Genomic DNA, 27555 nt, shown 5'->3' with positions numbered 1-27555 from the left:
ATAAAACCTTGAAGTGCAATAAATGCTTTTTATTGTATGCTCATTTCAATGAGTAACATTTAGAAATAATAATCCCACGTAACAGTGACAATCTTATTTTACAGCGTGTACATCATTTACAGCCACATAACACACAACTTTAGCTGATTTTCCAAATTTAATATTCTGAAGTTAAGAAAGATAAAAAATTTATTCTTCAGAAACTGATTCTTATCTGGTGCAAAAACAGAAAAGTGAACATTATTTGAAACACAAAGCCACAATATATAGCATGAATTAAAAATACATTTAAAGTATGTTGAACAGCTGAATGTAAACATGAAGCAACTAAAACTTAAAAGTACACATCATATGCATTACATTTATGAACAGGATATTCATTAAATTTCCCTAAACCAGCTTTTAATATTAAGCGCCATTTTGATTTGCAGCATGCTAACACAAAGCGTTGTTAAAGGGATGCATATTTTAAATTTATACACTGTAAACTGAATATCCACCTCCAAACTCTATTGGCAGCATACTGTTCTGTTAAATACTGCATAAATACTGCCTCATTGAAAATGTATGTTAATAATATGATATATAGATTTTAAAAATCAAATTTTCAATAATGGCATAAAATTGCACCTTTAAACATTAGAGCAAGTAAGACTAGAACAATCCTACCTGCTAAGACTGTCCTACAAAAAAACCTCTAGACATTATAATATTTAAGAAAACTGTGTTCTCTCAATTTAATCTTTAGATTAATAAGAAATATAGTGCTAATTTTGTTTGCAACACTAATGTTGCAGCCATTTTAGAAAGCCACATTTGACTCAAATATATTTTTGTCATATATGCGGTACTGAACAGTTACCTTGAAAATCAGAAAAAAAGGGAACTTCAATCATTAGACTTAACCTTAGAATTCAGCACAGAATGCGGTATTTTTACACATTCTATCCTCTCATAAAATATTAGCAGCTCTGAAATTCTTTTCTAAATTGTACTGAATTCATCAAACCTGTTTCCAGTGAAACTTCTGCTAATGAATACACACAAAACCTTTGCCATTTCTGGAATTAAATTTCCAGGTACAATATAAAAGGCTTTATGATTAAGTGACTGATGGATGACTAAATTTTATTTCCCCACCCCATTTCTAAAATTGCATAAACGTGAGGCTTGCTTGTTATAGCAAAGCATTGCTGTACTCTTCAATTACATACTCTCTTTTCAGAACCATTTGTCTCTAATAGGATCAGCCAAATAAACTACTTGTCTTTGCTTTTCCCCTCTGTAGGTTAATTATGCATATAATACTATTAATAGACACTTAAGTTTTTCTGCAACCATTCTATGGTGCTTGTTAAATTCTTTAAGTAAATTTCGAAGGGTTGTAACATTCCCCATCAATTCAAATATTTTAAGATCTTTAGTACAAAGAATGTAAAGTTATGGTTTAATATCAAGATTTGAAACCAGATGAAAGCGTGAGATTTTCTTCCCAAATAGCATCTTGTATTTTCTAAATAACCTTTTTTCTTTATATTGATCTTACTGTATAAGAATGTCCTTGTGGTGCCGCATAATATGCTGATTTTTTTCTGATGGTCTTCGGAATCCCTTCTTGCAGAATTCACACCTGTGTGGATAGTCTTTTGTATGTATTGATATCACATGTCGTTTAAAGCCAGAGGCATCTGTAGTGCTGTATTCACAATACTCACATTGATAAATCTTTCTTCCAGTATGGGTCTTCATATGCTTTTTTAGCTCATTTTGTTGTCTGAACCCTCTCTTGCACCTTTTACACTTCAATGACTGATCCTTAGTATGAACTGAAAGGATATGACCACTAAGGATAAATGGATCTGAGGTTTTAAAGTCACAGTGCCTACACTGATGAATCTTCCTACCCTTATGGATATCACTATGCTTTTTGAGCTCAGAAGGACGATGGAAACCTTTATCACAGACCTCACATTTATGAGGAAAATCCTTGGTATGGACAGATATGATGTGCCGCTTAAGGTCACTTGAGTTGGTGCTCTTATGGTCACAATGAGGACACTGGTGAGTCTTATGTCCTTGAAACAAATCTAGATGGCGTTGAAGCTCTCTCTCATCACCAAATGCTTGGGGACAATGCTCACATTTATATGGTAAATTGCTACCATGCTTAGATTTAATGTGAGTTTTCAGATTTGATTGATCTGCACACCTGAAGACACAATACTGACACTGATATGGCTTCTCACCAGTATGGGTTCTCATATGTTTCTTGAGTTCAGAAGGATGTCGAAAACCCTTCCCACACTCAACACAAACATGAGGAAAATTCTTGCTGTGAACAGCCAGCAAATGCCTGTTCAACAGTCCTTGTTCTGCAGTTTCATAGTCACAGTATTTGCACTTGTGCAATTTCGGCTCCTTGTCTCTTAAGATAAGTTTATTTGAACTCAGTGGACTGGCCTCTCTGTATCTTCGTGTGTACTCTGTGAATTCATGGGTTTTGTCAACTTTGTTTATAAGCTTATGGCTTTCTAAGTGGTTATGGAAACTCACTTTCTTGTTAGTTGTAAAGTCACAATCTGTACACTGATATTTTTTTCTCATCAAATGATCAGGATGATTCTTCATGTGTCTTTTTAAGAATCCCCTGGATTTAAACTTTTTTGTGCAAATATGGCAAGGGTATACTGTCAAGGGCTGTCCATCAGGACCTATTATAACAGCTAAATAAATAAAAAAGAGAGAAAGTTGAGACATTTGGTCAGACTCAAAAAATTTCATAACAAAGATGTCAAAGTCAGCAGACATTCACTATGTGAAAACTATACTAGGATACAGTACATCAAAAGAAATTGATAAAATAATTCACTAAAAATTAATGAGTAGCACTGTACTACAGACTACTCACCTGCTAAAATGCTTATATCACATGCATTTTGAAAACCAGAACTCTTTATTGTTAAGCCAACTTAAAAACCCTCAGTAAAATCATCTTTTAAATAAGGAGCAAACAGACATTGTTTTAATAGGTACCTGCCACACACTGTAAAAATGATAATTACTTGTATCATATACAACTAGGTACATGTGGTACATGACTACCGTATAGACAACTGACTGTTTTTCCCTTGGTTAAAGAACAACAATTCTACACGTTAAATCATTATGATATTAAAGAAATGTTTTACCTGTTTGCCACTGTCTGGTTTCTCCCCTTTTCCTCTTCTTGGCTTTTTGCTTAAGTACTTTATTTGCATTAATGCTCTCACAAATTTGAAGGTACTGTGCTGCTGTACTATTTCTGTTTTCTAATGTTGAGTCCAAAGTATTTCCTGGGAAAAATATTGATGTACAGTTAAACTACCTATGTTTTATATTTTTTTTCATTTGTTAAAATGAACCACTACAGATTACCAAGTAAATTTCACAATGTATACCCATCTTCTCATTCTTCTTTTTAATCTCCTTCTCACAGATGTATACAGGCAAATATTTTGAATTGTGTGTCACATAAAAATAATTTTAAAATATCTTAATTTAATCATCCTAAAGGAATAAACTAATAAGATGAATGTAGTGAAAGAAACTGAATTTTATGATACTATACAAAATCTTGGCATCAGAACAATTTCTCACCATTAAAAAAAGGCTAATGAAGTTAGCAGGAAATGTACATGTATCAGTGAACCAACAGTCATGGTAACTATGTCCAATGCATAAAAAAAACAAGCCAGATCTTTTCTGTACATGTTTTAGAATAATGTACTTAATGTAAAGAGCATTAAGTAAATATTAAGATTGAAGTTAAGGGTTAAATAAATCTTGAAGACAATTTTCTACAATTTTAGTTGGATGAGTACTTACACAATAGTTAATAAAATCTTAGAACTAACAAACCTGTTGCAGTGTTATATGTTTAAATATGTAGACATAACACTGTCAATTTAGCTTCTATGTTGTGACATATGCCTCTCAATTTCTCTGAAAACTACATTTATGTTAAGAGTCAAATACTCCCCAAGTATAGAAACAGAACAATCCAACACTGTAATGTAAGATAAAATCTCCTTGCTTAAAAAAGAAAAAAAGATCAACCATGGAATAACACTATACAGAGTACATTAAAACTAAGAACACATCAAGTTGACACATGAGTTTATTTAACAGTTATATATAATATACTGGTTACCACAGAAATTAACAGTTTGACCTGAAGAAAGATTTAGAGGTGGTCATTATTCTGTATAGTTTTTCTTTGCTGTCCAAATAATTTCTATTTTACTTTTTTTTTGACAGGCAGAGTGGATAGTGAGAGAGAGAGACAGAGAGAAAGGTCTTCCTTTTTGCCGTTGGTTCACCCTCCAATGGCCGCTGCAGCCAGCGCGCTGTGGCCAGCACAATTTGTGTTGATTCGAAGCCAGGAGCCAGGTGCTTATCCTGGTCTCCCATTTGGGTGCAGGGCCCAAGCACTTGGGCCATAGCAGAGAGCTGGCCTGGAAGAGGGGCAACCGGGACAGAATCTGGAGCCCCAACCGGGACTAGAACCCAGTGTGCTGGCCCCTCAGGTGGAGGATTAGCCTACTGAGCCACGGCGCTGGCCTCTATTTTACATTTTTTATAGCAATCTTTTTATGACCTGTGTGATAAGCTGCTTGATAATTGCAGGGTACTCCAAAACAAACTGCATTCACAGATTAACACACATGTTAATATATAAATTAATCAATTCCCATAGAGGTAATCGTCTATGTAACTAGATTAGTTAGATGAGGCAAGTAAGAGTCCAACGATGTGTCTATAGACACAAACTAATCTAATTACTCTTCACTTACCAAGAAGCACACAAAGCCAGATATTTAACTGGCATCTCATATACAAGGATACCTCAAAACAGCTGTGTATAAAATTGAATTGAAAGATAAGATTATTTTAGTGCAAAAAAGTTTCGAAATCCATGAATACAACAATGCTCTCTCACCTGATGCTTGACAATCTTCATACCTTCGGGAAACTCTTCTTTCATCTCCTAAAAACAAAAGACTAATTAAAAGCTTATATGCTGAGTATAACGATCACTAGCATATCTCATTTTAATCTATAAAAATTTGCTTTATGCATCATTCCTTGGATTAAAAAAAAAACTCATTCCTCTACCACAGATTAGATAATTTTTATGCTGAAAATAAGGGATGCTGTCAGCATCCTTGAAATTGCTAATATCTAGAATGGCTTCACTTTTTAAATGGAAACTGGATAGCTATTTCTATAAGAGTACCTCCAGCACTGAAGTTGCTCAGTAAATGACTGCTGAATGAATGGACCTCTGGGAAAACCATGTTTAGATAAATTAATGTATCTGAACATGAAAAATTGTCAGAGTTCACCTGGACCATCTTTTACGATTACATAAGAATGAGATCAAACAGAAAAAGAAAAATAACTTGATAAATGTACCTTCTGTTACACCCTTTATAAAAGAGCACACATGAATTTATTTTTTCAAAGCCTCAAAATCTTATTATCTGTGATGTTAGTAAGTTTCTGCAAAAGGGGAAGGATTTTCAAAAATGTTAAAAAAATAAAGTGTTTTATGGCATTCACTTATACACTTAAGAATTTAAATAGATCCTTCTTAAAAACAATGCATTAAGCAAGGTTTATTTTATTTTATTTATTTTTAGAGGAAACTTTTATTTAATAATATAAATTTCAAAAGTGCAATCAATGTTGAGGTTATAGAGGTTCTTCCCCCCATAACCACCCTCCCACCTGCAAGCCATCCCAACTCCTACTCCCTCTCCCATCCCATTCTTCATTAAGATTAATTTTTAATTATCTTTATAAACAGAAGATCAACTCTATACTAAGTGAAGATTTCAATAGTTTGTACCCACACAGACACACAAAGTATTAAAGTACTGTTTGAATACTAGTTTTACCGTTAATTCTCATAGTACAACACATTAAGGACAGAGGTCCTACATGGGGAGCAAGTGCACAGTGACCCTGTTGTTGATTTAACAATTGACAACTCTTATTTATGATGTCAGCAATCACCCGAGGCTCTTGTCATGAGCTGCAAAGGCTATGGAAGCCTCTTGAGTTCACAAACTCCAACCTTATTTAGACAAGGCCATAGTCAAAGTGGAAGTTCTCTCCTCCCTTCAGAGAAAGGTACCTCCTTCTTTAATGGCCCCTTCTTTCCACCAGGATCTCACTCACAGAGATCTTTCACTCAGGTCATTTTTTCCAGTGTTTTGGCTTTCCATGCTTGAAATGATCTCATGGGCTTTTTAGCCAGACCCGAATGCCTTAAGGGCTGATTCTGAGGCCAGAGTGCTGTTTAGGGCATTTGCCATTCTATGAGTCTGCTGTGTATCCTGCTTCCCAATGTTGGATCATTCTCTCCATTTTAATTCTATCAATCACTATTGGCAGACACTGGTCTTATTTATATGATCTCTTTGACACTTAATCTTATCTTTATGATCAATTATAAACTTAAACTGATCACTTTAACTAGCAAGATGGCATTGGTACCTGCCAACTTAATGGGATTTGGAGTCCCATGACAAGTTTTTAGCTTTACCCTTAGGGGTAAGTCCGAGGGAGCATGTGCTGAACTGTACATTTCCTCTCTCTCTTATTCCCACTCTTATTTTTAACAGGGATCAATTTTCAATGTGATTTAAACACCTAAGAATACAAGGTTTATTATAAATAATGTATGTGTTAGAAAAACCGTGTGAAGTATCTAGAAATGAATCAGTCCACTGCAGAATATTTTAGCTCATTAGCCAAATCATGCAGGCATTAGCATAGTACATTTAATGGCCTAAAGACTGATTAAACTCTTATGTGATGCACCTATTGGTGAAAAATGTCAATGTCCTACCATATGACACAACCCAGACAACAGGGACAACTATTTTATTAATGTACGAGTCCTTGAGCTGAATCTCAGGGGAAAAAATTCCTTCCACTTCCCCTACAAAAACTTCATCTGCTATTTCAGCACAACATAACTGAAGAAATAACTGCTTATTTATAACCCTAATTAAATAATAAATGGGTAAAAAATCTGAACAATTTAAATTTTTTCAGATTTCAAGATTATAGTTTGACGAATTTATAAATTTAATTTAAATTTTTATTTGGCACTTTAAGAATTTAGTGCTACTAGGAGACAATCCTTTACCAAAATTCTTATTCTCCTCTCAGAATCAAGTGTTATGAAAATGTATTTTTCAAATATTTATTTACTCATTTGATAGGCAGAGTTACAGAGAGGCAGGGGCAGAGTTGAGAGAGAGAAGTCTTCCATCCACTGGTTCACTCCCAGATGTCCACCATGGCCAGAGCTGTGCCGATCCGAAGTTTCTGGGTCTCCCACATGGGTGCAGGGGCCCAAACACTTGGGCCATCTTCCACTGCTTTCCCAGGTCATAGCAGAGAGCTGGATCAGAAGTGGAGCAGGTGGAACTCGAACCAGCACCCATATGGGATGCCGGCACTGGCTTCACTACGCCTCAGTGCTGGCCCCAAAATATTTTTAATTATATAAACCACATAGGAGCTGGCACAGCAAGTTAAACCATTGCCTGCAGTGCCAGTATCACATATGGATGCCAGTTCGAGTCCCAGCTGCTCTATTCCTATCCAGCTCCCTGCTAATGCACCTGGGAAAGTAGCAGAAGATGGCCCCAAAGCCTTGGACTCCTGAACCCAAGTGGGAGACCCAGATGAAGTTCCTTGCTTTTGCCTGGCCCAGCCCTGGCTGATGCAGCCATCTGGGAAGTAACCCAGCAAATGGAAGTTCTCTCTCCCTTCCCATCTCTAACTCTGCCCTTCAAATGAATAAATAAATCTTTTTAAAAAGCCATGTGCATGAAATATATTGACTGATCTTACAGTCCATTGGACATTATAAATTCATACAAAGGGTTTATTCCAAAAACTTGCCTGTCAGTTTTTATAACTGAAAATACTTCCCATACACAGTACTAGAATCTTGTCTATGCTATTTCATGTACTATTTTCAGTCTTATACATGTATTAAAAATAGCCAAAATACTAGTAATTAAAAAATTAAAGAATATATATGTGTGTATACATATGTGTGTGTGTAAAGCTGATGCTATATGGATTCCAAATGTCTGGATTTTATGAGACTACTGAAGAAAGAAAGCATTAAGGGAAACTCATCTAAGAAAAACAGTATTGTGGCAAAAAGTATTTAAACCTAGAGAGTCATTTAATATATTTTATATGACACAATATCTTTACATTTAATGTGTTAAACAGAAAATTGGCCCGAATTTATGATGTTCCTTCAATTCACATACTGGGATCATGTAAAAGGAATGTGGGAAAAAAAGTGTCCCTCTTCTCCCACATTCCTCTTCATTAACCAGAAACAAACAATGATCGAAGTTTTCCATATTCCAAAGAAATTCTGGCATCAACTAACTTAAGGCTCAATTTCCTACCTCTTCCTTTGTCTCTCCTTACCAATGAATTAAAATCATAATAATTTACAGAGACCAAATAGAAATTCCTTCATTGAACTGTTTTCCTCTCCATCCAAATCATCTCCACTCATTTTGTTATTTTTCAGCTATGATAATACTACTCAAGTTTGAGAGTGGTGTTCAGTTCCCCATGGCCTTTAGAGAAGGAAGCAGGTATCTAAGTTCAATGCAGGTAAAGTGCAATATTGTCAATGTGTACAATAAAATAGAGGCTCTTGACCTTCTAGAGTAAAACAAAGTAGTGTTTTTCTCAGCATGGCATGAAGATAAAAAGTAAAACTAGAGAAGAGAGGCATTCCTATAATGAGAGAAGAAAGTAGGCAAAGAGCAAAATGTCTTCATAAGGAAACATGCAGCATGACAAGAAAAGAAACTCAAAAGTTTTTCATTCTGTAGTACTCAGCTCCAAGAAACCTTAAGCAGCACAGACCATCAATAAGCATAATAAGTCAAAAGCCTGGCAACTCTGCTTGAAGAATTCTTACACAGATAACCTCTTCGTGACACAAGAACAACCATTATAGCCCTTCCATTGCTAAATTCAGAGAGAGGCCAACAGTGCTCATAGCCTGTGGAAAAAACAATGTACAGACAGATGAGTTCATATTCTGCCTTCCCCACTCAATACTGGAATTACCTTGGGCAAATCACTTTTCCCGAGGGAAATTTATCCCTTCCATTAAACAAGCCTAATGCTGCCTATCCTCAGAGATGAGTTGTGAGAATTACATAATATATATGCAACATATCCAAAAACATACATAAAGTAGGTACTCATTAATTCTCTATATATCTGTGAGCTCTACTGAAATTAGAAACTCATATATTTTAATTTGTTGGTTTAAATAATACATGTATGAATGAATGATCAAAACGACCCTTCGACGTTATTTACAGCAAAGGATCAAGCTTACTTTATTGAACTTTGGTCCTATATAATGCTTTTATCTCTGAGGTTGCATTTTATTTTTAAAGAATGCATAACAGCTATTGACATGTCACTATAGCGCCTTTTTTTCTTACTGATATCATCTTCTTCTTGAGAAGAATCTTTAACTGCCATGTAAACCATCTTCTCCCGCTGCATGCGGCTCTGGTCAAGCACTCCAGCAACAGAATGTCCACTGGTATATTCACTTTCTGTGACAATTTCTGTTCCACCTTAAAAATGAAAACATTTAAAAATAGAGACATCCCATAGACTAACACCCCACATTAATGAGTGTATATAAGAAATGTTTTACTTAGAAAAATATTAATTCCAAAATAAATTTCAAAGCACCAAGAATATTTTCATAAAAATGCACTGTACGTTTGCAGTTGTAATGACAAATAACAACTGCTAGCACTTACATCACACTTTTATGCCAAGCACTATATAAATCTTTTGCACATATTATTCATTTAAGGCAGTTATTCTCATTATGAACTTTTTTTTTAACTTTTTTTTAACTTTTTTTTTTGACAGGCAGAGTGGACAGTGAGAAAGAGAGACAGAGAGAAAGGTCTTCCTTTTTGCCGTTGGTTCACCCTCCAATGGCCGCCGCGGCTGTCGCGCTGCAGCCGGCGCACCGCGCTGATCCGAAGCCAGGAGCCAGGTGCTTCTCCTGGTCTCCCATGGGGTGCAGGGCCCAAGCACTTGGGCCATCCTCCACTGCACTCCCTGGCCACAGCAGAGAGCTGGCCTGGAAGAGGGGCAACCGGGACAGGATCCGTGCCCTGACCGGGACTAGAACCCGGTGTGCCGGCGCCACAAGGCGGAGGATTAGCCTAGTGAGCCGCGGCGCCGGCCCCTCATTATGAACTTTTTAAAATTTTACTTAATTTATACAAGTTTCAAGTATTTCCTACATACAGACTTAGGAACACAGTGATTTTTTTTGTTAATAAGTGAGAAAACAGAGCCAGATGGAGGTAACTCATTGAAGGTCACTTAGCTATGTGGTAGAAATACGACTGAATCCCAAGCAGAGTGACTCTAGAATCGGCACTTAAGTATTCTAATTTCTTACTCTAAACTAAATCTTCTTCAACTCATTTGTTTTTATATTTGCAGCTATAATATTCTACTCATGTTTAAACCTAAGAATGATATATTCTGCATTCCTGCTTTACATCATATACAATTTTTTAAAAATATACCATCCCCAAGGAAAACTGTTAAAAAATCTGTGCTTTGAGGATAATTTTTGACTAGCCCGCAGAAAAGGTAAGAAACTTAATTTCTATTATAGCAATAAATTGAAATTAGTCTTTGTACCAATTTCGACATCATCTTCAGCTTCTGCTTTAAATATATACACTTTTATTACTTCTGAACCAAATCCATCTTCTTTAACATCTTCTTGTGAACCATCACTGCCGATTTTTAATGGCGTGTTCCCCATATGTTCTAGTTTCTCTCCAACATCATCCACTATAAAATATAAAGTAGGAACTATTTCAGTCAAAAAGGATCATTGATATTTAGTGTATTTATTTAAGTACAAAAGAAATAAGAAAATAATGTCAACCACCTACTAACTTTATTCACATAATAATTCAGTATGCAGTCAGTGCCTTTTCATGAAAAGTATTATACAAGATAACTGTTAAAAAAACATATGCACAGATTCCAATGTAAATACTTAATAACCAAATAAGTTTAATTAAAATGGCTTGGGAAAAATTATATAATCTTTCATCACTCTGATCATTTTCAGTTAAATCCTAACCCCAAAATTAGTAACAGAAAAACTAAGAAATAATAAAATACACGTTGCTCATAAAATAAGCTCACATAAACAACAGTATCCACGTTATAAAGCAGTTGTTCCTAAACCCAATTAACATATGTGATCTAACATTTAAAAAATGAGGGAACAGAGAACAAAATGATATTATAAAAAGGCCTACTCATAAATTATAAAAATAAAACTTCAGTATATACCATAATTTCTACTGAATCAATGAAAAACAAATTCAAATCAGAAATTTTTATATTTCTGTATTTAGCAATGTATGCTTTATTTCAAAAATCACAAACAAAATATCTAAATGCATGCTTCTACCTCTTTTTCCTTATCAAAAATCTGATGCCTCATTAAATAGGGAAAAATCATATATAATGGTAAAGCAACAATATTATTAATTACATTTTAAGTATACCTACAAAATATTCTTTACATTCTTTAAGGATAGCATTTAGTTTCACATAAATACTATGCATGAACTGTGTAATGAATATTAATAAGTGTTGTCTTATGGTCATGAATTATATTCAAACACTATAGTCCCCCTAAATATTATGCCTTTTTTTAATCTCAGTGATATTCCTATAAAACTGAAATGAAATCTAAATTGAAATTCTCCTAATATCATATATACATATATATATATATATATATATATATATATATATATCACAGTACCATATATAAAAACATGAAATGACCAAGCATCTGGGTACACATAACAATTCTATAAAGAATAAAGTAGTTGGGGCCTGCGCTGTGGCATAGTGGGTTAAGCTGCTGCCTGCAGTGCCAGCATCCCATATGGGCACTGGTTTGAGTCCTGGCTGCTCCACTTCCAATCCAGCTCTCTGCTATGGCCTCGGACAACAGTGGAAGATGGCCCAATTCCTTGGGCCCCTGTGCCCATGTGGGAGACCCAGAGGAAACTCCTGGCTCGTGGTTCAGATCGGTCCAGCTCCAGCTGTTGCGGCCAATTGGGGAGTGAACCAGAGGGTGGAAGACCTCTCTCTCTCTCTCTGCCTCACCTTCAATCTCTGTGTAACTCTGACTTTCAAATAAATACATAAATCTTAAAAAAGAAGAATAAAGTAGTACCAAAAATTTACTCTTACTAAATTTTCAGGAAGATCTAAATGGGTCAAAGTCTAGATCTCTCCCTATTTCACTTTCAAATTTGATACAACTTCAAAGATAATCTTTTGGCATGTCAAAATGATCGAAAACAATACATTTCAGAAATTATTTTTACAGTGAAAAGGTACTTTAACTTTGTGATCAAATAGAAATTATTTTATGCTATTTAAGAATTTGAACATTTTTATGGTCTATGAAAGCACACAAATGATCAAAATAAACTAAAAAAATTCATACCATCTTAATCTTGAATTCTGTTATTACATTGTTGGGAACTTTTTTGGTCAAGGGGACAAATTAAAGAATAAGAGATGATGAAGTATCTGATACTACTTTTTAAATAGCTTCTCTTGCAAAATGTGTTGAATAAAATGAGATTAAAGAAAAATTAAAAGAGACAAGTTTTCTGAAAAAAAAAAGTACTTTTGAATTCTTATAACTAAAGATACAGGATATACAAAAATCTTAAAAAGTGTCTAAAACATCAATTTCTTCTGTTGTAATAACTTACAATAAATTATTGAAACAATAAAAATACTCTCATTTGATAAATACTGCCTTATTATACACAAATGGTTTAAAGTGAGCAGTTTCCTCTAGGACAAGCTGAATTAAAGCTGTAATTCATAAATTAAAACTCATAAAATTAAATACATATTTTCTCACACTAAAATATATGCCACAATTTTAGCTTTGAGTATTGAAATTATCGTTGCTATTCTCTCTGATTCCATTTTCTGCTATTCTGATGCCACTACTACTTTTCCTTAACATATATATTTTATTCCAATTTTCTACTTAGATTCATCAGATTAAGCAATTTTGAAATGTACTAGCCATTCCGTATTGTCCTGTTTAAGCTCTATCTTTAGTTCATAGAAGAGGAAAAACTTAATAAAGATGCTGAAGTGCAATTTTAAGAGGTAAACCATTAACTTAACCAAGATTTATTCTATATTTATATTTATTTGTTATATATGTATATTTATTTGTTGCATAAAGAACAGTTAAAGAATAGGCAATCAACTGACTATACAAATAAATCCTTAAAACACTTAATGGAGATAATATTCAACACTTGATCTTAGCCAAAAGGCCAAGAAGCGGTGATAATATTCAAAATAGCTAAAATTCAAGGTTAATATTTTTGCTTCTTTTAAGGAATGCTATAATCAAGCTTTGCACTGTTCTCAACCCAGCAATAAGCAGGTAATAAAATACCAACCACAGAATTCTCTTGGCACTAAATATAATATAACAAAGTGAGGTGTATTGTTTGCTAACATAGCAATTTTGTTAATATTCAACAAATTTTTATAACCCACTGGCACAATTTGATTAAAATTCCATTTTAGCAAGGTATACAATGTGGCTTTCCTTTTTAAACCTAAGTAGGCTTTTTATTTTACCCACTTTAAAAATGTTTACTTATTTGAGAGGCAGAAACAGAGGGTACTCTTATCCATTGGTTCACTCCCCAAATGCCCACATTGGCCAACGTTGGGCAAAGCAGAAATTAAGAGCCTGGAACTTAATCCAGGTCTCCCAGGTAGTTGGCAGGAACCCAACTACTTAAGCAATCACCACTGCCTTCTAGGGTCTATATTAGAAGGATGCTGGAGACAGGAGCCAAAGCCAGGTATCAAACCAAAGTATTCTGATAAGGAACAGGGTCATCTTAAGCCCACAGCATCTTAACCAAACTAGACTAAATGACTGTCCATATTTTACCCCTTTTGTGCATATCAAAATTTTATGGCTGGTATGACGTAAGTATACACTATGCTGATGTAGCATAGAAATGGGATCAGGCAATGTGCAAAGACTCAGTATTTTACAAAGTACAAAAAAAAAAGATAAATTTCAAAAGTATACCATTACCAGGTAAACCAAAAGAACTAAAAACATACACCCACACCAAAACTTGTACATGAATAGTCACAGCAGCATTATTCATAATAGCCCAAAAATGGAAAAAACCCATATGTCCATTAACTGATGAATAGCTAGACAAAATGTAGTATATATCCACATGATAGAATATTACTCAATAATAAAAAAGGAATGAAGTACTAATATGTGCTATGACATAAATGATTCTTGGAAATATGATATGTGCAAGAAGAGAGATACAAAAGGCCACGCATTATACAATGCCATTTATATGGAATGTTCAGGACAGCAAGGATATCTACAGACAGAAACTGGATTAAGTAGTAGTCTGAAGGTGGTTGGAGTTGGGAGTTAACTGCTAATGGTTATAGGGTTTACTTTTTGTGGCCATGAAAAAAATCATAAAATTGTTATGATTCTACAATTCCATGAATGTATTATAAATCATGAATCTGCATACTTTATTTGGGTTAATTGTATGGTCTATCAGTTATATTGAAATAAGGCAGTAATATTTTAAAATTTTTACAAACTGTTAACTTTTCTCTCATCTCTGAAATTGCTATGGTTTGCATAACTCTAGCGAGATATTTTGCTTTATACAAAATTATGCTCCTGAAAGAAATAAGAATTGATTTTTTACGTAAAAAGTCTTTTAAACACACTATATCGGTTCATTATATGGGAATGTCTTTACCCTAGCAAAGCTTATCTTAAAGGAAGCAATCACCCACAAATCTTTTATATGGATATTAGGTATTTTTTAAAGAACAGATTCAGCGTACCTCTAAGACAGATACAATTATCTTACATTAAGTTCCATGTTACTCAGCACAAGTGGAAGAGCCTACTTATCTGCTAAAATAAAGAATTTGTGAGGTTTGGCTTGAATGTGGATTAAACTCAGAAGAACTTCTAACACTGAGAGAACATAAACTTCCTACCCTTTGAAACTCAGCTACCAATGAGGTTTCCTTGAAAGATTATTTAGGATTTCAGGAAAAATGCAAAGGTTTAAGTCCTCAACTTAATGTCTTAAATTTTTAAAAAATCTCTATTTTGGAAAAAAAACAATTAACATTTAGATATTTCAAGGCAACTTATTATCCAACTCCTAGAAGTTAATGGCCAACAGAAACCAAGAGGTAATGAAAATGAAATTAAGATTAACGAAGAGATGAAGAGAAAATAGAAAAGAATTAATCAAAATAATAAAAGCAGTGAGTCTTGAGCATAACAGCTATTATAAAGAAGCTGGATGACGTGATAATGAACAGTATAAAAATAATTTCTGTGTATATATATATCTTGATAATAAAAATAAAGTTTTAAAGGAATTCCTAAAAATTGTTGCATTTCCCCTAGTGATTAAGGACGTAATTAATCCCCATCCTAAATTCACCATAAAATGACCTCACAGTTGTTCTAATACTAGACTAAAATGATATTCCTTTAAATTTAGTCTAATTGTATTCGGACAAAAGTCCTTGCATTTGACACATGTGGTAACAATCAAGATTCTAACTTAAAATATTCCAGATGTGTTTTTTTAAAACCTTTTACAGAATCAAATCAAAGACGATAACATAAAATGTAACTATTCATGATAAATAAGTCTAAAATATAGACCACTTTATCACATTTAATTTAATGAATATCCTTTGTATAGTATAATGAATTTTAGTACAGTGACTATCAACTTTTGCCACACGATTTTATATGATAAGCATAGTTTTTTTAATGACAAGATATAAAAATAGAGTTGCTTCAGAAATAAATATCTATTTAAGAATAGGTAGTAATATTTGCACAGTCTTTTAGTGGCTTAAATCATTCTATTAAAATCAAAGTAAATGTTTACTTTGAAAAGTAACTGTACAGGGAAAAGTTAACACACTACAAAATAATATTTACAAATTAATCTCATTTGTCTTTTCATTTTAAATTAAGTGACACACATGTAATATTTAGTCACTTTACATACACATAAATACATACAAACACTCCACCTGGTGATACACTTCTCAATCTATCATATTTATATTTTTAAAAGAAAAGAATAAAAACCTTCTCAAGAAAAGTTAAGTCTTTATCCAATTTTACTACTTGTCATGTGATCCTTTCCAATTTAAAAAATAAACTTCTTCCTCCTTAAGCTCCATCAGTAACTTATGAGATTTTCATTATCATTGTTTTTACAGCAAACCCATCACTTACAATGAGAACAAAATATTTCTATCTTCCTCCTTCAGATAGAAAGCTTTAAGGATCTTGCAAAGCAATCTAAAATAAATGTTATAGTTTTGCATAGAATAAATGTACACATATTTAGAACAGAATATAAACACAGAGCTTTATGACATGATCTATGCTTATGCTTTAGTTTTCAACTATTTTAACTCAAAACATGAAAAAATACATATTACGCATTGATATCTAATAACTCCACTGCCTGCCATATTAAAATAAAGCCATGGTGACATAAAATAAACTTTCCATTTTGAAATATATATATTTATCATCAAAATTTTATATCAGTTAATGTTCTTGTTAAACCTAACAAATCTCTCTTTCTATGCTAAGACACTAATAAACTGTAGCATTTTACCTTATTGGCAGTATGAATTCTTACAGGGTAAATTAAAAACATGAGTAAACTCAAAAAATATCAATACAGCCTTGAAAAAAACTTATTTTTCAAAGATGCTCCCCATGAGAGTTATTATTATCTCTCATCCCAGAAAGCTTTTCCAGATTATATAATTTCCTGAATAATTGTGGCCTTCATGTTTCACTTACAAGATATCATTAAGTAGTCCTCAGAAGTGCTCTTGACATCATCATCATCATCATCTTCAGTTTTTATAGTCACTGTAGAACCAGGAACACCACCAGCAGCCTGAATCACAGTTTCTGTATCTGAATTAGTTACAAGAACTTCCTCTGATACCATTGTGGGAGAGTCAACTCCTGAAACACAATCTTGGACCACATGTTCTAAATGTCCATCAGGACCTGTAACAAGGTCAGCCACAAAAACCTGCTCAGGTACCCTAACTGTTTCAGTAATCAGCTCAGAAGTCAAAATATGATCACCATCATCTTCCTCTAAATCTTCTTCAATAGCAACATCTGCTTCTAGCACAGCTTCAGGAACAATCACACCTTCTGTTACCACATCAGTCTCTGTGATGATATCGGGCCCATGGACAACTTCAGCTGCAAGGCCGTGATCAAGAGTTATCCCATCATCTGTGACAACATCAGAAACTAACACAGCTTCAGGAACTGAAACAACAATATGGTCTCCATCTATATGTGCAGTGCCAGCCATTCCAGCCACTATAATACAAACAATTATCCAAAAAAGGTAAAGTTATTTTATTAATCAAAAGTAATATTTTAATATATCAAATGCTTTAACATATTCTTTAAATGTCGAACAATCCCAGCTAATCCTCCACCTGTGCTCTTTTCCAAAGTTATGTGCACTATTTTAGGTTCTGTATATTTTTATTTAAATTTCAGAATCACTTTGAAAATTTCTACCAAAAAATTTTGATACAATTTTGACTGGTATTCTGTTGAACCTACAGTCATTTTGGAAATTAGGCAATTTCTTATGAAACTTAATATTTACTTACCATACAACCAAACAATTGCACCCTAGAGCACTTTTCCCCAGAAAAATGCAAGCAATATACTTATACAATACTACATATTCACAACAGTTCATAGTAGCTACTACTCATGTATTAAAAAACTGTAAACAACGCAAATGCTCTTCATCAGGTGAATGGTTGGTTAAAGTAACTCTGCTGGCACACCCTTACCATGGAATACTGCTTAGTAATAAAAAGGAACAAGCTGCTGATACACTAAATAGCCTGAATGAATCTCCAGAAAATTATGCTGAGTGAAAATGTCAATCACCTAATGTTATGATAATTTATCACATGTAAGTGGGATGATTTATGTAACTCTCTGAAAGTGATAAAACTACAGAGTTGGAGAACAGATTAGTTCTTGCCGATGGTAGGACAAATATGAAAAAAAAACAGCAATTGCATATATGTTATGATGGAACAGTTCTGTGATCTCCACTGTGGTGATGTATACATGAATCTATATGTGTGATTAAATTGCAGAGAATTACAAACACACAGACACATGCATCCATGTAAAAATGATGAGAACTGTATGAGACCTTCAGTCTAATTAACAGTAATGCACCAAGTTTTGACATTGTACTACAATTACATAAGATGGCAGCACTGGAGAAAGAAGAGAAAAGGTACAAGGAACTCTATATATTACTTTTTCTTACTTCCTGTGAATTATTATAATTTCAAAAAATTAAAGCCAAAATCAAAATAAAAGGACACACAAACATAAATAATATTAATATGCTAAATTGAGTTGATAAAATATTATATTATAAAATATGTATTATATACATGAAAATCCCTGAACTTGTTTATCTTACAAGAATTAATACATCCAAAGGTAGAAAGAAGTTTTCAATACATGATTTTGGGGAAAAAATCCTACTCATTCTAAAATATGATTTGATTTGATAATAGTAAATCTATAGCAGGAACAATGCTTGAATGTTTTTCTTGAGCAGCATGGTAAACATTAACTCCCACCCACCTGGTAGATATTGCATGAGAATTTATACCTTTATATGGAATTAAGTTCTGCCATCCTCATGTGGTACAACAAACAAGAGAGTTTATGGACCTGGTTATCAAAATCATCTACATGAAATAATCCAGTACAAGTCCTTCTTCATCTAATGATCACTTTCTATAAAGTAGTACCTAAAAAATCAGGTCACTTGGCTATACAATATTCACTATTTCTAACCAATTCAGTATGGAAGTTAGTTAACAAATCAGCATGGAGACCAGTGGACACCATATGTACTCTACTCCATCACAGAATAAGGTTAAGGAAAGCTGACCTTTCAACAGAGTTCTTATTATTGTCTTCCTTTTAAAACCTTTCCAAATTCTTCCAGCCATTCTCAAATTCCCAACTAAATCATCAAATTACCCCAAAAGAACACAGCCATAATTCTGAAATTCTGATAGACAAAGGATATAATACAAGTTCTACTTAATCACTTATCATTCCACTGGTCATTTCAGAAATAAGGACGAGTTAGAGGTTCAAATTTAGCTTAAAACCAGACTGGAAATGTGGTAAAAATTATTAACCTTCAGTTCATAGTACTGGAATTCTACATATACATTTCATACAAAAATCTTTTGACAAATTAGAGATTTAAAATGCAGGAAATTCTATTTACATTAGAGCATGACTGAAGGTTAGTTTGGTTCCTGAAAGTAGACCACAGGGAAGAACGGGAAGAATAATGCTACTACAGATCTGGGTTCAGATTAACTTGGTTGGGTGGATTCTAAGAAAATGGAATAAATGCTTTTAAATTACCTAGCCTCTAGTAGTAACTTACAGATCAAAGTAAGCCATATCTGAATCAAAATAAACCCAAACAAGCTTGTTTGCAGGGAACCAAGTGATCGCAAGGATACTAGACCAAGAATTGATGACTCCATCAGAGGGTACTTGCAAATTACTCAGTAAAATATCTAAGATGTCTCGGATTTTTTTTCTCTTTCCTCTCATCAATTTATCTGTTAAATTCCACTGAATTTCGAAGCAAACTTATTTATTTAGGTCTACACTAGTTATATTTATTGAGCACTATTTATGCATCAAGCAACCTATTAATAGTTTTGTAATTATAATCTCATTCAATCCTCAGAACAACTATGTTATTATCTTCATTTTAAGCATAAAGGAAGCATGTTATGGAGAGGTTAAATATGCTTGCCCAATGTCCAAGCTCAGAATTGAACTCATTATTTGACTCCAGGCTGATTTTCTTTTACTTGTGCAGGAAGATAGAGTTTATTTAAACTGGAGATTATTTTTAAAAAGATGTATATTATTAATAAATGAAGTACTACCAGAGGACTAGTTTAAGGTAAAAAGTAAAAAAAAAATCTACCTATCCCTCTATCCCTTTCACTCATTTAAAAATAAACTTTAAAACATTCAGTAAGCAGCACTAAATGGCATTCAAATTTTACCTTACTAGCTTAGAATGTTTAAAAAATCTTTTAAAAAGTGTAAAATCAATTAGACACTCAGAGATTAACAACTCAAAACAAGTCTTCCATTTCAAACATTAACCAATTTACTAAAGTCTCATTTTACTAAAGTTATTTCATTAAATGTGAATACCTGAAACTTCACCAGAGTAATAACATAATATTTGCTGCGTCTGTCTTAGACCACTATCTGAGGCTGTTTTGTTATTGAAGTCCCAAAGCTCTATAGACTTTTTACAGCATTCAAATATTAAGCAACTATCAAATTCAATGGTACATGCTCCTAGTACAACCACTATACTGAGACACTAGGAAAGTTATCACATAAAACACAAAGTTGTAAATTTTAAAATATCAAATATCCTTTAACCAACGGAAAAGGAAGACCTTTCTCTCTGTCTCTCTCTCTCTCTCTCACTGTCCACTCTGCCTGTCAAAAAAAAAAATCCTTTAAAAACAATTAATTTAATAAAATCTACATTAAATTAATGCTGCAGATTCTCTATATAAGTAATCATCCCATACTCCAAGCTACGAACCTTATAAAATTTATAGAGATCCTGTGCCACATAGGAAACTTATTTAGCTAGTTCTAACTGTGTATACTAAATTCTGTTTTATAAATACTCATATTGTTAATTTATGAGATTGCAAATATCCAAATGTTGATGATAATAGACACAAAGCAGGTATCTAATTTCTAATGAAATTTTAGAATTTGCAGTTTAACAGATGGATTAAATATAAATAAGCACATAAGGGGTTGTTTTTAGAAGAAATATAAAGTACCAGGACTATTAAAAATAGTTTTATAATCCAAATGCCCATCAGCTGATGAAAGGCTAAACAAAATGTGATTTACCCCTACAACAGAATATCACTTGGTAGTAAAATACAATGAAGTACTGATACATGTGAAAACATTGATTACACTTGAAGTCATTCTAAGTGAAAGAAGCCAAACACAAAGACCATACATTGTATGATGCCATTTATATGAAATGTTCAGAATAGGTAAATCCATAGAGAGATTGGTGGTTGTATAAGGCTCTTGGGAGAAGGAGAGGATGGAGAATGCTCATAAGAATGGTTTTTTAGTATGATGAAATGTTCTAAAGTTATGTAATGGTGATGGTTTTACAATTCTGTTAATATACTAAAAGCCACTAAATTGCATACTTTAAAATGAGTTAATAATATGCTATATGAATTATACCTCCATAAAAATAAAGAAAAAAATACTTGTGTGTATATATACATATATTTGAATATGCATGCTCTATTTCCCTAGCAGTTTAAAGGAAACAATGTATTAAATGTAAGTAATAAAGGCTCAATTAAATCTCAAGTTATTGAGGAGGAACAATGGAAAGGAAGGTAAGAAGAATTTCTAATAAATATCAACCACCACCAATCAGGTGATTTTTCATCCTTTGAAAGGAATCAGACATTACTTGCTAACAGGCAATTTCTTCAGGAGTGAAAGGAGTTCTGGAACTTTACTAAATGCTATTGAGTAGAGAATATTTTGTATTAAAAGGAGAAAATACTATATTACTTCCATTTTTTAAAATATCTTATTTTAAAAGGTAAAAATATAAAGTTTACATTTCAACCAAAATTTATTTATCATACTAATATTAAAGAGTTCCAGTATTCTAAAAAATATAAACTCACTAGAAAATAATTCAGACACCTGTAATCTCTTTACTCTTCAGCCCTACTGTCTTTTCTCTAGAATTTATTGCTGTAGTTTTTATCTATCCTGAGTCATTTTTAATTCATCTATAATAAACAAAATTCACTTATCATGTATAAGAATAAGTTCATGATTATTTTCTATTTCATCAATTAACTAGTCATCTCAATCCTTTCATTCATAATCTTATCACAATCGTGATCTCCCCAACTTTATTCATCAAAAATGTCAAAGATTTATAGAACTGGAGAGGATTTTAAATGCTGCATATTTAAACCCTCTCATTATAAAAGCAAATTCAGTAATTTACCCAAGTTTACACAGCTAGTTAACAGCACTGTAGAGACTAGAATGCAGTTGTTCTGATTCTCATTACTGTGTGCTTTATAAGAGGGAACCAAATGACATATTCAACCATATTCTCCAACAGCATAGCAGCATTTTTTTAATTGAGTGAAGTATCATTACTTCTAGTTCCCCGTTACAAATTTCAACTTTAAGAACTCCATATCATCTCATTTCCTGTTTACGTTTTATCCCAATTTACAATTTGTCTTCTCTGCTCTCACTCAGTTCTTATCTTCAATTCTTAGGATCATCTTGTTTCCTGTTTACTTTTTGTCCCAATTTACTATTTTTCTTCTCTGCTCTCACTCAGCTCTTATCTCCAATTCCTATGATCCTACCCGCATGCCTCTATATTTCAGATTCCACTATCTCTTGTAAAATTCAAACAGACCCTGCACAAATTTATCTTAGTTGCCTATCTAAAGAATGCTCACATCTTCCACAAAATGACTATTATTAAGAGATTCCTGAAAAACATTGTCAGTAAAGTAGGGAATCTTGAAAAGAAAAAGAAAAATGTATGTTGTCCATAACTTTCTCAGGAAATAACAACAGAACATAATTAATCATCAACTGCGTGATTTTGCCTATATCACTGTATAATAAGCATCTAACTTATTTGAATTAATGGAAGCACTTCCTTTTCCAGTTTTATTAACAGCATAACTTAAAACATATTTCAGAAAGCCATTTTAACATTCCCTACATTTGATAGCTGATATATACCATCAGAACACCATATAACTTGGTAGTTATTTACCCTAATTATTTTTCATTTACAGTACCATATTACCACTTTATTTCAAGTTTCCTTACCTCAACCTTCCACAAATTATATTTGAAGTAGACACTGACACACAGACTTACTGTAAGAGAGTAAGCTCTACAAATGTATTTTCCTAGTAAAATAATTATTTTTCTTTATAATTCTCCCCTTCCTTAATTTATGTTTGATTTTTAGCAATTTCTTGCATTAAGAAAACAATGCAACAAAGAAAATGCTTTACCAAAATCCTGCATAATCATGGTATGGGCCATTCTAGATTCTGATGTGTGCAATCCAAGACTTCCACCACCTGAATCCATACTTAGCAAAGTTCATTCACAAATACCTGTAAAAGAAATGGTATTTAAAACAGTTTAAATACATTTAGGCCAAAATCAGTTGTTTTAAGAAAAAAAAAAGCAATTAAAAATATGCCTTTCAACCAGGTGTGCAAAGCTCATTACAAAAGAAAATAAAACAAATGAACAAAAACCTTGAAAGATGTTTATGTGACGACCATAAATAAAAGAAGTGCCAGGTAAAAGTAAACCAAAGATAATGGAGAATAAGGCACAGTAAGGGTGATGAGCCATAGGAAAGTGAGAGAAGCAAGCAAAAGAACAAAACTGCAGCGTTAAGGTTCCCGTTAAAATATAGGTTATAAAAGAAGAAAAATAACAAAATGACAACAAACAATAGTTGGGATATTTATACATTACTAGAGAACTCAGATGTCTAGTATTAGTGAATTTCATCCAGTGGCTCTCATCCATTTCTTCCAGACCCAGATCAGCCCTGCAGCGGAGCTCTGCAGATAAACTTGTATTCACCTCTGGCTCCCGGGGTTCTACTTATAATGTAAAATGTTCTATCCCAGTTTCCCTGGAGTTCTTTGAACCAGTAAGGACTTCTGGCCTCACTCTACTACATTCTCTTGTCTCACAGTTTTGAGGACTCATGAAACATGACTGCTACCTAAATATGGTAAAGATAAGATCAATCACATACAAACATTTAGAAAATCGTTTCTTTCAATTTATCGTTTACTTGTAATTGCACAACTGACTAAGTGATTAATAAAAATCATGCTAGCCTCATCCTGGTTTTGAAAACAAGGGCTCAACCTATTTTATTTCATATGACTTATCTCCTATTTAAGACCATTAAATAATACAGAACATAAAGTTTGATGCTGCCACTCAATGTACTCCTTATAATAATATATCTGCGTTTCTCCTTCAAACATAAGCTTCTAAATACAACAATCAAAAACCACAGTCAATTTTATAAGGCATTTGTCTCAATTCCCCTTTAGAGTTTTTAATATATTAGGTCATACTGCACAGAAGATGAGACTACATCCTTAACAAAAGTTTTAGAAAGCTGTCATGTAAAACAAAATGTATTCTTAAGTATAGGGGAGTCCATAAGGTTTATCTTCTTCTTTTTTTTTTATCTTGTCTTAAAGTTCTGTAGGTATACCAGAGGCAGGAGAGTCTCACAGGTAACCCATATCAACATTTGAGTTGTGTACATAAAAATGCTACAGCAGTTGGTGACATTTCTATGTATAAAAAGATTTAGACAAAATTATCTATAACTGACCAAAATTATGAATGTTTTAGAAATTCTTAGCTGTATTTCATATTTTTGCAAATACCACGTTGTTTTATGCCTTGTTTTTACGCAAAATGAGGTCAAGAGGCCAAAAGAGTTCACAATAAATTACCTGCATTTTCACACGGATAAAATTAAAAGGCTATAAAGCCTTATTTTTAACATTTAAAACAGAGTTATATTTGGACTTGAGTAATTTCTTTCTACTCACATAACCAAGAGAACAATTACAATGATCTTAATGTGGTTTAAAAATTTTATTCTAATTGTTAAATAAGATAAGACATATTAAGTAATTTGTTAATCACCTTTATATGAGTGTCTTGAAGAAACTGTAGATTTTCTTAGATACTGCAAAGTAAAACCAGCAATTTCTTTTTATTTTTCCTCTGAACTATGTTATTTTCTTTGGGAAAACGTTCTCTTTACCTATTATGAGAATATATTCAAAATTAGATATTTTCAAACATTTTAAACCAAATCTCTTACACAATTTAAAAAATGTTCCTTTATGCTTGAAGTTGCAGGGTGAGACTGTGAAGGGCTCATTTGCTCAAATCTGCGTTAATCTAAAAAGCAACCAAAGGGATTATTACAACAGAAACGACTACCTACTATCACACAAGTAACGTCGTGACACTTAGAATTAGACGACTTGATCAAAACAAAAATCTTCTTGAAGGCACATTTTAAAAATCACTACCAGTACCTTATCTTGGAAAGTGAAAGAGAACCAAGGGCAAGCCTTATCCTTACCAAATCCATACAGAAAAATCTGCACCAGCACTGAATGAAGTATAAAAATTACAACAACATAGTGCAACTATTATGGGAAGTGCCATACTGTGTGAATACCAAACAAACAAACAAACCAGAACACCTTTTTCACATAGAGGAAGTTTCAATAAGATCAATAATAAATGAGGTCTGAGAACGGCAGCATGTTAAGTATTCAATAACCAATAAATGCCGAGGCTTCTCAATCTTCTCCAGAGTGTCCATCACATCGTTCCTGAATGGAGGTAACCCACCAAGTACGCTTCAAGTAAACATCTTGCCATCAACGGGTAGGAGAGCAGAAATCACACACACGCACACAGACACAAAAGCACATTTTACTCTCATCTGGCTCTCCCAAGCATAGCTCACTCAGAACCCCGCTGCTCCGTGATGTCAATAGGGTGAAGCTCCGAAGAGAAACGCTAAGGCGACGGAGCGAGAGAATGCGAAAGTAGTATTCGCAGAGATAGGAGACAAAGGAGCCCTGGCAAGGAGCAGTATTGCAGCTTTGGACGCAGCCCTCTTCCCGCATAAGTCTCCCTTTCCCACGACCATGCCAAGTTTCAATCCTGTGGAGCAGCACACACACACGTGCCCTCCCAGACATGACCCATCTGACTGGATCTTCAATCGAACAACAGAAGCTTCGCGGTGGAAAGGAAGCGCCTGACGAGCCGAGAACACCCTTTCCCCTCCTCCTTCCTCACACTTGGTGCAGCGGTCGCCACCGCTGCTACCCACGCCGCGCTGCCCAGCCCCTCCGCCTCCTCCCGCTCCCGCTGACCCGCTGCATGGAGACGGCTGGGAACCAAAATGGTGGTGTTTCAGCGGAGGCGACAGTTGCCGCACACGGCCCCCCCACCCCCCCTCCCGGGCTCTGACGGCTCCATAGCCCCGAAAATGCCCGATCGGTGCCACTTGCTTGCAAACGCCGCCATCCCTCGCGCATTCCAAAGGTTGCCATTAGCGGCGAGCGGGCTGGCAAGCGGGCAAACGGGCAAGCGGGCGGGCGGGCGGGCGAGAGAGCGAGCGAGCGAGCGGGCGGGGGACGGGGGTGGGGACGAGGCAGTTGGGGGCGCGAGCAAAAAAGACTGGGGGGGTGGGGGGTTGCCAAGAGAAAATGCCAGGGGGACGCCGCATTCTTCACTTCACCGTTTTGTTTTCCGCCATTTTCCCGTCACCCTAAACCACCGACGGCCTCAACGACGGCTCTAGTTCCGCGGGGCTCCGCTCTAAGGGAAGAAGAGGCTGGTTGAGGGCGAACCCTCACTTCCCCCAATCCCTCCAGCCCGCGGCTACGACGGAAAGGGAAAACTGTCCGCCCGAGGGGACAGGAAAGGTTAGGGACTAGACGCCACTTCCATTGTTCCTTTCGCCCTCCACTACATACGGGGTGTGAGCCTCTCCACCCCTCACAGGAGACACTGAGCGCCGGAACCCAAGTCCCTCTAGTCTAGTTTCTCCTCAGGAGTCCTCCTACCTGCCGCCGCCGCCGCGGCCGCCTCCGCCGCCGCCGCCGCCGCCGCCGCCGCCGCCAGTTGGACTGTGACCGCGCTCTGGATTGCTGTGGGGGGCGGCAGCTGTGGAACCTTGAGGTCCTCACATTCGGGTTTCCGAGGTTCCGCAGCCCGAGCCAATCACAAGCTACTCTGCGTCTGGGAGGCGCGCCGCCTCGTTCTCCTTTATATCGCCGCTGACATGCTGAGGTTGCATTACGTCACGCTCCCCTTGCTGCAGGGTAGGGGGCCGAGGCGGCGGGGGGGGGGGGGGGCTATACGCGCACGCGCGCGCGCGGGAGCTGGAGCAGCCCGCGCTGGGTTTGCGCTTAGAGACCCCGCGGACTTGCAGCCGGGGCTGCAGCGCCGGCCGAGTCCAAGTGCGCACGCCCAGATCTTGGCGCGCCCCTGAGGAG

At 34.9% G+C, this 27555-nt stretch overlaps 1 protein-coding gene across 8 annotated transcripts; it reads right to left on the bottom strand.

Moving 5' to 3' along the window:
* Positions 1–14: 14 nt before the first annotated feature.
* ZNF711 (zinc finger protein 711) lies at positions 15–27308 on the bottom strand. 8 transcript variants are annotated; one of them, XM_062183218.1, is made up of 11 exons: positions 27124–27308; positions 26796–26875; positions 25172–25292; positions 23488–24221; positions 17093–17635; positions 10792–10947; positions 9555–9692; positions 6896–7021; positions 4979–5026; positions 3189–3332; positions 15–2723 (listed from the first exon to the last, which is right to left on the bottom strand). In XM_062183218.1, exons 4-11 carry the CDS (start codon positions 23564–23566, stop codon positions 1543–1545), a joined length of 2415 nt encoding a protein of 804 aa, XP_062039202.1. In that variant the 5' UTR covers positions 23567–24221; positions 25172–25292; positions 26796–26875; positions 27124–27308; the 3' UTR covers positions 15–1542. The 8 variants fall into 8 exon arrangements, with proteins under 8 accessions (XP_062039202.1, XP_062039197.1, XP_062039200.1 ...); XM_062183213.1 differs by lacking the exon at positions 6896–7021 and having other exon boundaries at positions 23488–23592; positions 23966–24221; positions 27124–27307; XM_062183216.1 differs by lacking the exon at positions 6896–7021 and having other exon boundaries at positions 23488–23592; positions 24077–24221; positions 27124–27307.
* Between the last annotated feature and the right edge of the window lie 247 nt (positions 27309–27555).

This window comes from Lepus europaeus, chromosome X (genome assembly GCF_033115175.1).
Source record: "Lepus europaeus isolate LE1 chromosome X, mLepTim1.pri, whole genome shotgun sequence".
In the NCBI taxonomy this organism is placed as follows: domain Eukaryota; kingdom Metazoa; phylum Chordata; class Mammalia; order Lagomorpha; family Leporidae; genus Lepus; species Lepus europaeus.
The sequence above is the reverse complement of the archived record's forward strand: the minus strand, read 5'-3'. Positions and strand labels throughout refer to the sequence as shown.

Coding starts and splice junctions, on each gene's coding strand:
- ZNF711 (XM_062183218.1), bottom strand. CDS start 23,566: ATGGATTCAGGTGGTGGAAGTCTTGGATTGCACACATCAGAATCTAGA. Junction 9,693..10,791: donor TGAAGATGATGTCGAAATTG/GTACAAAGACTA, acceptor TTCATTTTTAAG/GTGGAACAGAAATTGTCACA. Junction 3,333..4,978: donor TGAAGATTGTCAAGCATCAG/GTGAGAGAGCAT, acceptor TATTTTTCCCAG/GAAATACTTTGGACTCAACA.